This window comes from Alligator mississippiensis, chromosome 1 (genome assembly GCF_030867095.1).
Source record: "Alligator mississippiensis isolate rAllMis1 chromosome 1, rAllMis1, whole genome shotgun sequence".
Classification (NCBI taxonomy): domain Eukaryota; kingdom Metazoa; phylum Chordata; order Crocodylia; family Alligatoridae; genus Alligator; species Alligator mississippiensis.
This window is the reverse complement of record NC_081824.1, coordinates 319,488,842-319,505,641: the sequence shown is the minus strand read 5'-3', so window position 1 is coordinate 319,505,641 and position 16,800 is coordinate 319,488,842. Positions and strand designations below refer to the sequence as shown.

The 16,800-nt window shown below is 40.1% G+C and overlaps 1 protein-coding gene across 12 annotated transcripts in view; it reads right to left on the bottom strand.

The window, feature by feature from the left end:
* SH3KBP1 (SH3 domain containing kinase binding protein 1) overlaps window positions 1-16,800 on the bottom strand; it is a 361,711-nt gene that overhangs the window by 17,217 nt on the left and 327,694 nt on the right. For all 12 annotated transcript variants that reach the window (XM_059720873.1, XM_059720872.1, XM_059720874.1 and 9 more), the window contains 3 exons: window positions 12,673-12,753; window positions 10,327-10,489; window positions 4,645-4,730 (listed from right to left, as the gene is read on the bottom strand). In XM_059720873.1, coding sequence (XP_059576856.1) covers window positions 4,645-4,730; window positions 10,327-10,489; window positions 12,673-12,753 — 330 coding nt within the window. The remainder of the gene's footprint in view (window positions 1-4,644; window positions 4,731-10,326; window positions 10,490-12,672; window positions 12,754-16,800) is intronic.

Here is a 16,800-nt window from a genome sequence, read left to right as displayed (position 1 = left end):
ATCATATAATTTGAAGGGCAGATTTCTTCACTGCATTTTATTATGGCTATCTGTAGGAGGAAGTGAAGGCAAACAAAAGGGTGGTAATAACTGTGAACATAAATCCTCCAATTGTAATAATTAAATTAAAAAGACAGGCATAAAATTATACTTATACTCCATCAAACAGTATCTCAAATTTCATTATAATTGGTGATAAGCAATTCAAATTTGCATGCTCTATGGTTCTGTTTTCACTAATAAATTACATCCAAGTTGAAATGCAATCCCAAGGAGTTATAATGATCATAACTCTGCAGTCTCTATGTGTGTTCAACATCATGTCAACAGGTCTCAAAAGTTATATGCTAATAAAGCCAAAGGCCATTCAGTCTTTGGCATACAATTAAAAACTATTTATTGTACAACATTAACTGAATTCAGTATTTTGTACAATAATAACTTGACCACACTCAAGCAATACAAACTCAGGCACATTTGTAGAATTGGTCTAAAAATTTTTGAGGATTTCTTGATCATAAATTGCCATTGTGTTTAAACCTAAACTTTTCAAGGACATGTACCAGTTTCAACAAAAGTTGGGAAAGGTTTCACAAATCCAGCATGATCAAAACAAGGAAGGCAGACAGAAACACCAGTCCTCCCTAGACAGGATGATATGAGGGCAGTCATCTGGGTTCCACGAGACCAAGGTTCAGTGCAGGAACTGAACATGCATCTTCCTGATCACAAATGAATGTCCTGACCACCATACAGTGTGGGATCTCTTCTTGCACCTAACCCCTTCCTTCATTCTTTTTAAAAGATCTAAAGGTCTTGGGTTTCACTCTGATGTGGAACATTTAGAAATTAAAAAAAAAAAAAAAAAAAAGTAAAAAAATTATTACCCCAAGCTCTAGCACTTGTCCATTTTTATACTCTTCTGACACTCTTGTTCCTTTGTGTGCTTACACTTAATCAGGAAGGGTCATACTTTAATGCAGAACAAGAGAATCTTACTGGAAGACAAGGCAGCCCTGATGCAAATTAAATAGGTTTAAGGATGATCAGAGGCCAGTGCTGTAGCTTCACCTTACCTCTAGCGCTGAACAGTAACATGAGACAGAGCCCAGATTATTTACAGTTGGCTGCTGCTGCTGCTCTGCAAGGGGCTCTAATTGCCTGAGAATGGTTTAGATTAAGCTATCATATGAGTGGAGTATAACGCAGTGGTGAGGGTTACAGTGAGACAGGATGGGGGGGGGGGGCTGAGTTGTGACAAAGATCATTTGGGTTTTCTGCCCTTCACAGGCTGCTGTATAAAACAGCTGCTGCTTCTGTTCGCATTATTACCCATAACATGGTATCCTACTATAGGTCATGTTTAGGGAGCCACTGAAATCATGACTTCCTGGAAATCACATAATCCAGCATTGCCCATGAAAGCGGGCAATAACGGCAAAATCCATGAACCCCCCCCCCCCCCCCCCAATTTATGCAAAATAAAATGCTTGCTCCCTGGAGGGAGCCAGCAGATCTCAAGGTGTAGTCTAGCTGTGCAGCCCTCTGGGGAGGGAAGAAGAGGTTGGCCATATGAAGGGGAGCCCAAGATGGCTGCCTCCCTTGCCCCTCACTGCTGATTGGCTGAGATGTTGCCTATTGTGCAGCCCCACCACTCTCCACCAGTTGATGGGGGGGGGAGGGGACCACACATGACAGACAGACTATACAGCCAATCAGCAGTGAGAAGCGGGCTCACTGGTGGGCCTGTGAAAATGGTGGCCAGCCCCATGATCTCCCCATGAAATCAGCCAGCCACCTCCTTAAGTTAAGTAGACCCCTAGTCATGCTGCTGGGAAAAGAATGGTGCCTAAATTCAACCCTTTCCATTGAGGATAAGGGGAAGGGTGGGGCTGTGGTCTCTCCTCCCCTCAGAGTACATCAGTATAGATAATAAAGGGCACAGACAGAAGTGCAGCTCCCCACTGTAAGTGGGGACGCTTTGCAGGAAGCACACTGCGTTACAATGGTCCCCTGGAACAAACAGAAGCTCACTGTTAGTTCCAGGGGGAAGGGGAATCTAGCTGCTGGCTGGGAGCCTGCAGCTGGTTTCCCTTAACAATTTTACCTCCTCTCTCCCAGCCTGTCCCCGTTTCAGAATGGGAGGGGGGGGGAAGGGAGGAGAGGGAACTTGTTATATAATGAGGGTTCAGATTTTCCCCCAATTGGCCATATCTGAAGCTGTTTGTAGCTATGACTTATGTTTGGTCACAGCTATAGACTGCTTTCTGTGGCCAGATGAGGCAAAAATTGTCACTTCTGTCTGCACCCAAAGTTAAGGCTGTTTTGTAACAGTCATAACCATAGATCATGGTTTTCTTTAATTAAAAAAAAAAAGTCCCCAATATATATATAGCGGTGTTTCATTTTAATCATGGAAAACTCTGGATTTGGGGTCACTTATTTTAATTTAAAAATTGGGGATTTATTTATTTATCAGAGAATACCAGGATCCCAAGTCATAATCTTACACGTGTTCCAATTTAACTTGTAAGTGCTTTAAAATTCATCTCAATCCACTATCATTTTTGCTAATAATTTCTTGTTACCTGAAAAATTTGATAGACTGACTGCCCCGTCCTCAAAAAAATCAATATAATAGCAGCAGGCTGTGGCACACTCTGGGCTACTAATCCGTTTCCATCATTCAGGACAGTCATTCGCTATTACTTAGTTTTAGCCTATACCATTTTAAGTCACCATATAACTGTCTTCTCCTTCTTAGCTGTGTATTTCCTTAACAACCTTTTCAACAAGGGGTCATCAAAACCACTTAGAAATCAGAGGTAAATATTATCACTAGGCCAATTCTCACTCCCATATTATAATCTTAAAATAAAACAAAACAGCAATAACAAAAAACACCTCTAACTGGCTAGAAAGGCATCATCTGCCCTTGCAGATGTCATGCTGGTTTGACCCTATCATGTTATACTTGTCTAAGTGTACATGCTATTATCCTTGGACTTGGTTTGTTTTCCTCACTAAAGATACTTTAAGTTCAGCATTTAAAATCTTGTGCAACATAGTGCAAAAATGGTTTACTTGGGGGGCGGGGGCTTTTTGTTGACTTTACCAGTTTGTTTCCATTTTGTCAAAAAAAAAAAAATCAATCTGGAAAATAACAAATATTGTTCTGAATCAAAATTACTAGCAAGCCCATTCTTGCTTTACTCTGAGCTCTTATCAAATAGCACTAAGTGCATTCAGTGCTAGATATAAAAATTTACAGAGCAGCACACTATTATATTATGTATGAAACCATAAACTGTTGCCAGTACACAAAGGCCTAGCGGCTGTGAACTACATTTATACAAAGGAATAAATATATTAAATGCCAAAATGATTGCATTTCCATATTCTGTTGGCGTTAATATCAAATTATTCAGAAAATATAATAATGTACAGCCATAAACCAGTTTTTACAATATAGCTGTAATTTCTAATATTGCTGCTTACCCTCCAGAAATCTGCAGAAAATACTGTTTATTCTTAGCTAAAATAAAGCAGACTGACAGCAACAAATTCCAAAAGCAGACACTTGATTATTGAGACCAATAATAAAGTTCACTTTCATAAAGTTAACCCAAATAATTTTTAGGATTCCTTTTTATATATTAAATTCACATTTTACATATGTATTTTAAAGTTTCACTTTTAAGTCTGAAGAAATGTCAGATTGGTTCTTGGAAGTACAACATTTTACTATAATGTGTTAATATTAGTGGTTCTAGGAAGAAACCACAAGTTTAAAAAAATGCATGCTACCAATGAAATGTAGAAATGCTTACATTCAGGACAACGTTTCTGCCTCTTACAAAAACACGTTTGCTGCTTCACAGTTGTTACTGAATTGAGCGACAGAAACAGATGTCATTGGAATACTTCCACTTACAAGTGACACTGGCCCTGGGTTTGCTTACAGAAATGTGACAAACTATAACACCTCATTTTCTGAAGGACATTTACAACAACCACAACCTCAGTGCACATCTCTTAAGGATTTCAAACTCAGGAATGGAAAAGAAAAGGAAAAGGAAAAGAAAAGGAAAGAAAAGAAAAGAAAAAGAAAAAGAAAAGTATTCTTCTCTTTACTCCTGTCAAGGTGATTCCACGATTAAACTGTAAGTGTTTCAGGGACACCAATTGTTACTTTAAATGCAGTACAGTTCTTTGCTAACTTTAAAAATTAAACAGATGCTTGCAATAATGGTTTTTTTTTTAATTTACTCAATCTCTCTTTCCTTACATTTGCAAATACAAGCCTTTAAAACATTAAAAATATCAAATGTACTAAACATACACCTTACAAAACACAGCAGACTAATTATTTGGACTAGCTAACTGCTTCAGGAGGCTTTTAACAGCACAGTCTACTTCCCATTCAAAATATCCTATAGTTTGATAATTCTCTTTTCTACTTTCTTTAAAAGACTAAGCAAAAAATGTGTTTAACTTTTCATTTAAAATTCATTATGAACCCATTATTCCGTTCGTTCTGGAGCACAGCAAAACCATGAGACCACAAATATTTCTACCACCATTTTGTCAGAAGAAATACAAAAAACATAACTTTGTTAAAATCATAAAAGCACCAGAACTTACCAATATCACTGCTTCTTTCTGAGGAGTCCTTCTCAAGGGTGTTGGATACTGTACTGCCCACTAGTTCAACTTTTTGACTATCACTCCTACAGTGAGAAAAAAGAGGAGATATTTATTAGAGATTGTGTATGGGTTAGAGGCTATAGACGGTTAGCTTGAAATTAATATAAAGAAGGGCAGAGTGTTCCCCCTATTTTGGGTGCCACAGAACAACATGTCAGAGAGAGTCGTCTTTAGTAAGCAGACATACTGTCTGGATTAACCTTATCTCATTTCTATTCAACACCTGTCAAAAAGGCTATTTTAGACACAGTAGTCTCCCTAAACAATTCCTCATATGTTCTCTGATTTTAGATATTTTTCAAGATGTTAAGGTTTACCCTTCAGAAACTTATCCATAATACAATTGTTTCTACCTAATTATCAATGCAGGGATATAGATGTGATAGTGATGGGTAAAATAGTTGATAAAACGTAGATAAGAGAGACCAAAATTTCAAGCTAAGATAATGGGGTCCAGTAGCTCTCAGTACTATTCATAAAGTCATTTTCTTCATCATGATGAGTGTCCCCCACTAGAAAATAATTTTCTTACCCAGTAGTCATGTCTTTAGACTATGAAATCCCTTTCCAGAATTTCAAAAAAGTCCCATGGCCTGGGATAGTTTATTTGACAGAGAAAAGAAATAAAAATTATTTGTAAGAGGGAAATGGCAATTTTAAGGCAAGCAGAGATTAAGCCATGAGTAATTCTTCCTTCCTCTTAAGCAAAAACTTCTATACGATGATAGGCTTAGTCTATCAAAACAAAATGACTAATCGGGCAGAATAAAATTAAATCAAATGTAAGAACATACTTTAAAAGTGCACAGGTCTGTAAATCTACAAAAGAAATTTCAAGAGAGCCATAGTTCACTTAAATCAGTGTTTCTTAACCTTTCTAGGCTACATAGATTTGACCCATTCCTCAGAAAATATCAGCTCTTAATTTTCACTCTTTTTTGACTACAGAAATATAACAGACCAAATTCTTCTTCTGGGTTGCATAAAACCCAGAACAACCACAACGGATCAAAAAGTTTAACACCATGGATTTCTATACGAAAACTATGGGTTTATCTTGTGAATCAAATCACACCCAACACAGTGCATACTCTACAGCACCCCTGAAAGGATCTCAAGACACCCCAGGGTGCCATGGTACCCTTGTTGAGAATTGCTGACTTAAATGGACTGATCTATGGATTATTGTATCTATACAGCATTATGCACATTTTCGCTATATATGGGTAAAATGTACCAAATATGGAACAGTCCCTGCAACAAGCAGCCTAGACGTTCAGTATGTTGCTTGAAAGAGCCGCATTAGCCATTCATAAATTGAAATACAGCACAAAATACTAGAGCGTTTATAGGTGTGCTCTGGGAGGTAGGGGGAGGGAAGTGCTTTAGTTAGCACAGCTCTGTGACCTGTATATTACGTGCATCAGTGTCCCTGTGCTGAAAAATGGCAACAGAATGCTTTGAACTAAAACTCATCAAATGACGCTAGTACATGTGACACTGATACACATGACGCTGGAGTCTGCTCCAATGCACTGTAACACGTGGAGGGAGCAGCCTCCCTCCACATGTATATGAGCTGCTAAAGACAGCATTCGCTCTTTGCTTTTCATTAGTAGATGCAACTTTTCTGCTTCTGTTGGTATAATCTGGTGAAAGATGGCTTGAAATTTAGCTAATGATGCCTGGTTTATAAGTATGAAGGTGGTACTATCTATTAGAAAATGAATGGACATTATTTCAGACTACAAATACTGTAATGGATAAGTCTGACATCCTTTGCTAAAAACTGGGAAAAAGTTATAGAAAAATTAGACACACACATAAATTACATTACTGTAGGCTAATGAGAACTGGAAAATGAGTTCCTATTATAAAATATTACATTGGCAGGAAGTCCCTAAAAGGTAAGAAAACAGGAGAAATCACAAGAATCCTGGCACACTTTATTAGTAAAATGTGGTAAAATGTGATAAATGTGGGCATTCAAAATGAGCAGCTTGATCAATAAAGGTCCTTTATTTTTCTAAAACTGCTGGAAGAAATATGTAACAAAATTGCAATGTCTTATTTGGCATAGCCACCAAGTGGCCTTCACTGTACTTCCCTGGAACTTTCTTTCACATATATGCTTACTGGCAAAGAAACAGCATTTCCTGGAAGTGTTCTGAAGAGGGAATACTTAATGTTTGGGACAAGGTGGTAAAGAAGGGTGATTATAGGGCTGAGTTACTGTGACTGAATTTGATGTCACTGCCCTAATCCAGGAGAAAAGTCTTTATGAATGCTAGATGCCCTACAGAAGCTCCCATCTGTGAACAGCCAGGCAAAGGCTGGAGAAGTTACCATAGAGCTGCTTATGCCAGATTGCGGGTAATGATTTGATGCGACTTACACCGCCTCCAGATTTTCCTTAAAAAATTAATACCAACCATTTGTCAGTGTAAATCAGGGTAAAACTTTGCAGTCTCAGCACAGTTAGGCCTGGCCTATACTAGAGAACTTAAACCACTGGTAACAGCTATAACCAATCAAAAACACTGTGTGTTCATATTGGCTATGCTGTCTTGGGAAGAAGTTAGTTACAGTTTTCCTCTACATACATACTAGTTGCAGGGCTGTGTTAGTACCTATTCCAGTCCCCCAAATCCTAACCCGTGACCACGAGGGGTGAAAAAAAACAGTTACTGAAACCCCTAAGATGTAAGGTACTGACACACAACAGTACAAAGAGGCAGCAGCAACTGAAATCTCAGGGGAACGTGTTACAAATCTACAGGAGCCTTCTCTGCCCAGCTCCCCACCCAAATTGAAGCATTTCTGCAGTTCTGTTTCAGTCTACTATTCCAACTGGCCTGATGCTCACAGATTTTGGTATAAGATACCATAAGGGCCTTTCAAAATATTTAGCAGCTGATTAAAAAAGGGAGGAAGGAGGACCCAGGAAACTACAGGCCAGTTAGGCTTACCTCGGGGTCCTGGGTAAGCTTTTTGAGAGAATTATCCTGGCGCATGTCCGCGAGAGGCCATCAGGGGAGGTTATGCTTAGGGGCAACCAACATGGGTCATCAGAGGCAGATCCTGTCAGACCAACCTGGTGGCCTTCTATGACCAGGTCACAAAATCCTTAGACACAGGTGTCACAGTGGATGTAGTCTTTCTGGACTTCAGGAAGGCCTTCGACACTGTCTCTCAACCCATTCTCTTTAAAAAACTTGAGGACTGTGGCGTCGACACCTACACAGTCAGATGGGTCACTAGCTGGCTGGAGGGCCGCGCCCAGAAAGTGGTGGTGGACAGGTCTTATTTGACCTGGAGGGATGTGGGCAGTGGGTTTCCCCAGAGCTCGGTCCTTGGGCCCGCACTGTTCAACATCTTCATCAGTGATTTGGATGAGGGAGTAAAAAGCACCTTGTTCAAATTCGCGGATGACACTAAGATGTGGGGGGATGTGGGCACGCTAGAAGGGAGGAATAGGCTGCAATCAGACCTGGACAAGTTACAAGGATGGGAGGATGAGAACAGGATGGGTTTCAACACTGATAAATGGTACTGCACCTGGGGAGGAAGAACCAGCAGCATACCTACAGGCTGGAGAACTCCCTTCTCGTCAGTGCAGAGGCAGAAAAGGATCTTGGAGTCATTATTGATGCCAAAATGATCATGGGCTGACAGTGTGGGGACGCGGTTAGGAAGCGTACCTTGTCATGCATCCACAGATGCATCTCAAGCAGATCCAAGGAGGTGATCCTCCCCCTCTATGTGGCACTGGTCAGGCCGTAGTTGGAGTACTGTGTCCAGTTCTGGGTGCCACACTTCAGGAGGGATGTGGACAACATGGAGAGGGTCCAGAGGAGGGCCACCCACATGATCGGGGTCAGCAGGGCAGGCCCTACAAGGAGAGGGTATGGGACCTGAATCTGTTCAGCCTCCACAAGAGAAGGCTGAGAGGGGATCTAATGGCCGTTTACAAACAAGTCAGGGGGGACCAGCGGGCATTGGGAGAGTCCCTGTTCCCCCGAGCACTACCAGAAATGACAAGAAATAACGGTCACAAGCTGGCCAAGGGTAGATTCAGGCTAGATATCAGGAGGCGCTACTCCACTGTCAGGGTGGCTAGGATCTGAAACCAACTTCCAAGAGAAGTGATGCTGGCTCCTACCCTGGGGGTCTTTAAAAGGAGGCTGGATGAACACCTTGCCAGGGTCCTTTGACCCCAGTACTCTTTCCTGCCATGGCAGGGGGGGTCAGACTTGATGATCTGCTAATGTCCCTTGTGACCCTACCAACTATGAAACTATGAAATGGAGGTGACTATTAGTTAGAAAACAGCCATATCCTGCAAACTATATTTTAAAAATAGACCATTTTTACTCTAGGTTTCAAGGTTCTTAATTATACAAATAATTAAAAATCTATTCCATGGATTATTTAATTAATGTTAAATTTCAGACTTATTCCCATAAAACATCCTTATATAGGAGAACACAATACAACCTCCAGACTTGATAAGGCCATTAATTTAAATTAACTGATAAAATAATTAAGACTAAAACTGTTAGCAGTGGTGCTCCTTAAAGGGGTTTCATCAACTTTCATGAGATAAAATTGGCAGCAGACATCACAGTCTAGAGGAACGCCTTAAGCTACTTTTTTTTTTTAATTGACTGGATTTTAAGTACATGAAAGAGGGAAAACACTGTGTTTTGATTTTATTTAGGTTCTTAACCTGCCTTTATCAACCTAGTACCACCTGAGCACCAAAACTTAAAAGAATAGAACAGCAAGGAGACCAGAGATCAAAGTTTTATTATTATTTGCCTGTGCCATAGATAGTGCATGACCTGGGGCAAGTCATTTAAACTTTGTTTCATTTGTTCTCCCAAATGTGAAACAAAATTAATATGATTCTACCTCAATTATGCTGCAATGCCTAATCTGTTAATGCTGGTAAAGGGGGATGGCAGCCACTGATGAAAGACAAGGTAACAGGTAATACCATTACAAACTATCTTTCAAGTAGGGTTCCAGCACAGTCCCTTGAGTATATCCTTGCGCAATTTAAAATACTTATTGCAAAAATGTTTTAAATATGTTCAAATGTTGTCTACAATGGCCAAAGACTGAAACCAAGTTAGACCTTTCTTAAAAGCAGTATTATTTATAAAGGTTACAGGCTAACACATTATTCTCAAGTCAAGTAGGCAGGGCTACCAAACGGCACTGTGTAATTTAGAGTTGCTCCAATTATTGTAACTTGAGTTCATTGCACGGCAATTAACTGGCGTTAACTAACATCACTGCAAGTGCTTGGTAGACCCTCCACAAATGCTGGACTAGGAACAAACAGCTGTGAACTCTGTGTTAGTATACTAATTAACTCATACTAAATAACAGTTAACTTACTTGAATTACAACAGCACCAAAACATCTAATCTTTCAAGGTCAGTGAGACAGCTTTATGGTACAATATCTAACTAGAAGACTCCTTTTTATTTTGTTCCTTTAAATAAAATTAAAATATGAAATTAACAGTAGCATCAACTGCAAGATCTAAAATCTATGAATCTGTAGGTTGTCCTTTGTTCCAATTCATTCCAGACAGGAAAAGAACAATACCTTGCGTGAGTCACAGGCACAACTGGTCTTTCTGGTCGCCGTGGGGGCAATGTACCAGGTTTGTTCAGAGAGTTAGTTTTGGGTGGTCTGGGTTTCTTTGGAGGTATAGCAGGAACTGAAGGCTTCTGCAATTCCAACTGCTTTTGCTCTCTCTCTGATCTTTCTTTAAATCAATTTTTCCCCAAAAAGAAAAAAAGAAATTATTAAGTGAAATTCTCTGGCACACATCAATTTACAATTTACAGAACTGATGATTCTTAGTTAAATAAATCTAAGAAATGTCTGCATTTTTCACTGTTCTACCCCTTAATAAGTTTTAATGTACTGTGCTTTAATGAATCATACACCACAGAAATAGACGCTGGCAATTTTACTTTGTTAAAAATACTAGCAGAAAACATTCAACATGATAACATAAAATTGTGCTTCAAGGTCTGATTTCAACTCACAAAAAGAAATGGCATTCAGATTCCTTGTGGTGGAAATCTTTTGACCTGCTCATGCACAGGCACATAAAGAGACCTAATGGGTTAAGTTAAAGACAGTATTTTTGTTATATTTTATAAAATGAAAAAGTATGAACTGAACAAGTTACAGGATTTCTGTGGTCCTCTTTCACATATCAAAGGTTCACCTGAATGTAATACCCCACTGGGTTAATGTGTTGAAGGCACGCCAGTTTCTGTAGGCCACAGAACACAGATGGAGTGAGCTTGCCCACATCAAGTCTGACCACCTTCGGTTCCTCAGCCTGAATGACTAGGTACCCACTTGCAGCTAGGTCAATGCCTTTAAGCAGGGCTTGAACTTGCACCTTTGGCACAACAAGATGCCTACTGCATTGCTGCCGTACTCAGTTTCTTTTATAACTACTTAATATTTTGCTATAGAAATCACGACTGAAACAGAAAAGGATCAGTGACAAAAGTCATCTTGCTCATCCCTTAAGTCATTAAAAGTACATTAGATAAAGGTGCAAGGTAGGTTCCAACACCTTCTCTTGGAAACTATTCCTCAATCTATCAGAAAGCAGGCACTTTCACACCAATGCTCCTGTTGTTATTATTCACATTGTGGTAGTGCCCAAGCACCCCACGCATTTTTGCTTAGCACTGTATTATACAGACACATAATAAGAGAGATCCCTGCCTATACTTATATGCCTCTAGCACATTCAACAATTCCTTTCCTTTCTTGTAGCAGGCAGGACAGGGTGGCACCTTAGAGACCAACTCATTCAGGGAGGCATATGTTTTTGTAGGTGGCAACCTACTTTGTTAGATGTGATGAGAGAGCAAGGCCACTAAATAAAAAGTAAGTTAAAGAAAATAATTTAAATACAAACCATATTTGGAGACTCAATACCTACAAATAACTGGCGCTGCCATTGGCACACACACAAGGACCCCCAAAAGAACAAAAAGTTAGGAAATCCTAGAGTTAAGGCTGCCTGTGCTACCTAATTTGTCCTCCAAGGCAAATCCATTACCATTGGCTTCTTACAGACATTAAAAAGGTGCTTTATTTTAAAAGTTGGAGGGCTCCTGCATTGAGCCCAGTACATGCCCAGAAGAGGCATCGCATTAGTTGGACCCGGCTTGCCCAATGTCTGCACAGATCAGGTGCTTTAGTGGGGATTTTTTTGTGCTTTTATCTAACAGCTGACTGAATCAGGTTGTTTTTTTTTAATGTCTGTAAGCAGCCATTCTTTTTAATAATGTGGCCACATGCTATTTTTCCTATACAACCCCTGCCTCATTTAATTGCACACAAGTGACTAATTACATATTTTGTTTTTTTCTTATTGCTCAGGCATACAGGTGATACCTTATTTTAATACAAATTCTTCAAACCTTGCTCTGAAGGTAGAATTTGTATTTCCTTATAGGCTTCTCTGGGGTGTTCATCACTGTAACATTCAAGTGCTTCACAAATCTCCTGTGATGAAGGGGTAATACCCTTACTTTACAGAAGAGGAATTGAGGCACAGAGGCATCAAGGCAAAAAATATCTGATAATTATGGGCAAGACATTCAAGACACCAAGGACTGGATTTTGTTCAGCACAGCATTATTTAGCCTTTTATACAGCTGTGAATACTCAGCACTTCTGTACTGGCACAGCTGTGCTATACAATTTACTACAATGATGTAGTATTATTCCCTTATCTTTGTTCCAGAAATTGGCCTAGAAACAATCGTCCAATACTTTTCAAATCTACATAACTGCACACTTACAAGAATGGAGAACAAACAATACATTTATTGGAAGACTAGCAAATGAAAACTTGAATCAACCTCCTCTCCTTGCCACTCCGCAAAGAGCAAACAAAAACACATTTCATACCTTTCTCTTCTGTTCGATTAGGAAGACATTCTGGCCTTTCTGGAGGTACCTTTCTGATTTCATGCTTTCTGTCCGTGGTAACTGTCATAGAAACAGATAAATTTCCAAAAAATGGTTTCTACAACTATTCAGTAAATAAACCAATAAGAAAGATGTGAGTTTTTTTAGTTTTTCTCCTCGTTTTTAAAATTGCACAATAAACTAAAAACATGCATCTATTTTAAAGTAAAGTTGGTTACACTGTGAAAGCATAAAAATATCACAATTGTGCAGTGTTCACAGTTAAGTTAGTGTTTTTGAATAGATCTTAGGAGTGCAGGAAATTGACAAAATGCAAATGCAAATTATTTTGTCAATAAGTATAAAATTAAACAGATTCCAAACTTTTAGTATGAATTTTAAAAAGTTTAAAATGTTGCAATCCTATAACTATGTATACCAGAAGAATGACTCATATGGGGGGAGGGTGGCAGAAAGAGTCCTTCAGAGTTATCCATTAAATTGGAAAATTTTAATAACAAAAGAAGGGAGAATTAACATATATAAATATCCATTTTTTTCATTTAGTTCCTGCCTGTATTATAATTATTTATACACATTAAATACTGTTCATGTTTAAAAGCAGTTTAACTAAGAATCAACACAGAATGATTTGACTATAAGACACAAAATTAACTAGGATTTTTTTATTTTTTTTTTAACTTTTATCATCATCAGTTCAATTCCACAAATGTTAGCAATAGTGAGAACACTAGTAATTATAGTGCTCTTGTGACTGTTAACATTTTAAAAGAACACATTAGATAAAGATTGTCAGGACAAGACTATATATATATATATATATATATATATATATATATATATATATATATATATAGGTGTGGCACATATATAGGTGTAGCAGGATTTGATTTTATTGTTAAACATTGATAAGAGTTCAATTTACCACAGGTATCCAGGTTGTAGCCATATTGGTTTAAAGCAGGGGTCGGCAACCCCTGGCACGTGTGCCGAGCATGGCACATGAGGCCGTTTTGCTTGGCATGCCACAGCCAGCCCTGGCTCTGGGTAGCTGCTGGAGCCCGGGCTGCTCCCAGCAGGACTTGCAGCATCCCAGCTGCCTGCTGGGAGCAACCGGGCTCTGTGGCTGGCAGCAACTACCCAGAGCCGGGGCCGGCTGCAGCTGGGAGGCTCCAAACAGCTGCGCCGGGCTCTGGATCCTCGGCATCAGCTCCATACCAGCATGTGCACCTGCGCATCAGAGCAGGAAGTGGGGGAGGTGCCCAAGGCAGCGCAACCCTGGTCTCTCCCCTACTTCTGGCACAGAGCTGGTGACTGGGCTCTGGAGCCCAGCACAGCTGTTTGTAGCCAGCCTGGGCTGTGGGCAGCTGCAGTAAACAGCGGGCAGGCTGCAAACAGGTATGCCAGGCTCCACAGCTCCGGCATCAGCTCCATGCTGGCAGCGACTGCATGTGCATCTCGGGGCAGACAGCAGGGCAGTGCAGCCCGCCCTGAGGTGCACCTGTTTGCAGCCTGCCCACTGCTTGCTGCAGCTGCCCAGAGCCCAGGCTGGCTACAAACAGCTGTGCCGGGCTCTGGAGCCCAGTCGCCAGCTCTGTGCCGGAAGCGGGGGAGAGACTGGGGCTGTGCTGCTTCAGGCTCCTCCCCACTTCCCGCTCCGAGGCGTGCCTGCACGTGCCAGTACATAGCTTATGCCGGGGACCTGGAGCCCAGCACAGCTGTTTGGAGCCTCCCGGCTGCAACCGGCCCCGGCTCTGGGTAGCTGCTGCTAGCCGGGAGCCCAGACTGAGGGGCAGAGGCAGCAGGCCTGGGAGCAGGGCTGGGGGGCAGCAGGGCTTTGGGGGCACATGCATCCTGCCATGTACCCCCTGTCCTCAATTTGTTTTTCTGGCATGCTGGCACTCCGGCACCTTCCAAGGTAGGCATTGTGGGGGTTTTCGGCACTCCGGCCAAAAAACGTTGCCTACCCCTGGTCTAAAGGCTACTCACAGACTCATGAAACAATATTTTCATTGTTAATAAACAAAAGAGGGGAAGAACGGAAGGGAGTAGCAGGCAGGAGTATTGAAGGCTGGCCTCTTTAAAGAGAAAAACAGCCCCAGATCTAATGACTCGTCAATTAAGCAATTAGCTGATCATTCACAGGTGCCAGGAAGTGGGGTGGAGGGAGATAACAGGCTACTTAAGCCCCTAAACAAAGCCCAGAAAAAGGCTGTTCCTGATGCCTGAGTGGCAACTCGGCTGCAGCAAACTGGGAAGAGACTGTAAAAAAAGGAGAAGCAGCCTACTGTTGAGACTGGCATACAAACAGAAGGACTCCAATTAGAAAGGATCTACGTTTTGGTGTTTTCTTGACCTTTTTGTTGTTGGGTTAGTTTGTTGGTTTTTATGGGGTTTTTTGGGGGGTTTTTTGCTATTTCAGGGGTGGAAGATCTTTATGTTGCTTATTTAATTGAAAAAAATCAATAAAAATTGAAATAAATGCTTAAAATAAACACTGATATTATCTGTCAAAATTTTTTAAAAATTGAATTCTAGCCTAATTAAACAGCATTTCAAGTAATGGAGACTACTGGCATCAAGTCTCCACTAGCTGTCACAATGTTGCTTTCACAGCTTGACATGAACTAATAAGCAGCAAAGATTTCCTATTGTAAACAAGAAGTCATTCTAATCCCCAAGTACATTTTATAAGAACTATTGTAATAGGTTTTGCCTTCACTGCACTGGCCATCTACAAGGTGTTAAAAGCATTTTAGCTTAACAGTGTTTAAAGCTGCTTCAGGGAATACTTAACATTTTAATAAGTACTTCTAACCTCTACTTATACTTTTATGCTTAATTTAGTAAGGACCTACTAAAAGGGGAAGCAGAGCAGGAAATACACTATAAGGTTTTTTGGTTAAATCTGTTCCCTTTTATGCAATGTCTCTCTCAAATGCAGTTACATTTTTTTAAATATGTCAATCAGCAGTTGATCCTTACCTGCATCAGGTCCTTGGCATTTAAGACTCAATGATAAGTGCCCATTAGTGATGACTTCTGGCCATTTTTTCTCTGTGACTGCTCTGTTGGACAAGCAACACCTCTACAAACCCACCATGCCAATAAATATTACTGAATTTACTGACCAGTATTTTTCTCTTGTTCAGGGACATACCTGGGCACTTCAGCACCCTGGGTGAAAGCCCCTGGTGCAACATCAGTGACTTCTATTTTTGTGTTCCTACCTAACTTGGCACCCGAGGCTGAGGCCCTGGTAACCCTGGCCCTCTTAGTTATGCTGCTATTCCAGATAGAAGATACCACCGCAAGAATCCCAATTAAAACTACTCTAAAATCATGAGTTTTATTTGGGAAAAAAGGTTAAAATCCTGCAAAACTTTCCCAGTGAGCATCTCAAATATATATAAAGACAAAAGACTGCAAGTCTGGTCCCCATGTGGTTAGTAAACACTGTTAACACAGACTTAGTCTGAAGATGCAGTTAAAGTTTAGCTATACCACTTCATAAAAGAACCACATTTCAAATGTGTGAGGATTCCTGACAAAGTTTTATTTGTATTATAAACAAGAGTCCAACTCTAAATCTATTAAGTAAACTTCTAACCTCTACTTATACTTTTATGCTTAGAAAAATAATATTTTGATCTCTAATTATTTAGCATAAAACAGAATTTTCAATTTATTTTTTTTATGACATACTACCAAATATTCAAAACTTTATAATTATCATCAGCATCAAATCAGACCTTGCTACGATGGGTAAAATAAGGTAGGTTGCCTTGGAAAAACAGTAATTTCACACAGTGAGTGATACATAAAATAGTCATTCATAATAAGCATACCATATTTCACTCCCAGCAGGCTTTATAAGCCTGTTAATAAATAATCAGAGAACCACTGCATCTGCACTGTATAGTCTAATCAAGTGAACTGAGCATGCAATTAGGAACCAAAATCGCATGGAGTTGTAGCTTTGCTCAAACAGCCTTGAGAAAGTTCTTTGGGCCTCCGTTTTCATGTCCAAAAAAAAAATGGGCATATACCTGTCTGCCCACAGAGCTATTGTGATGGTTAAATAACTAACGCTTGTGGATGCAAAGA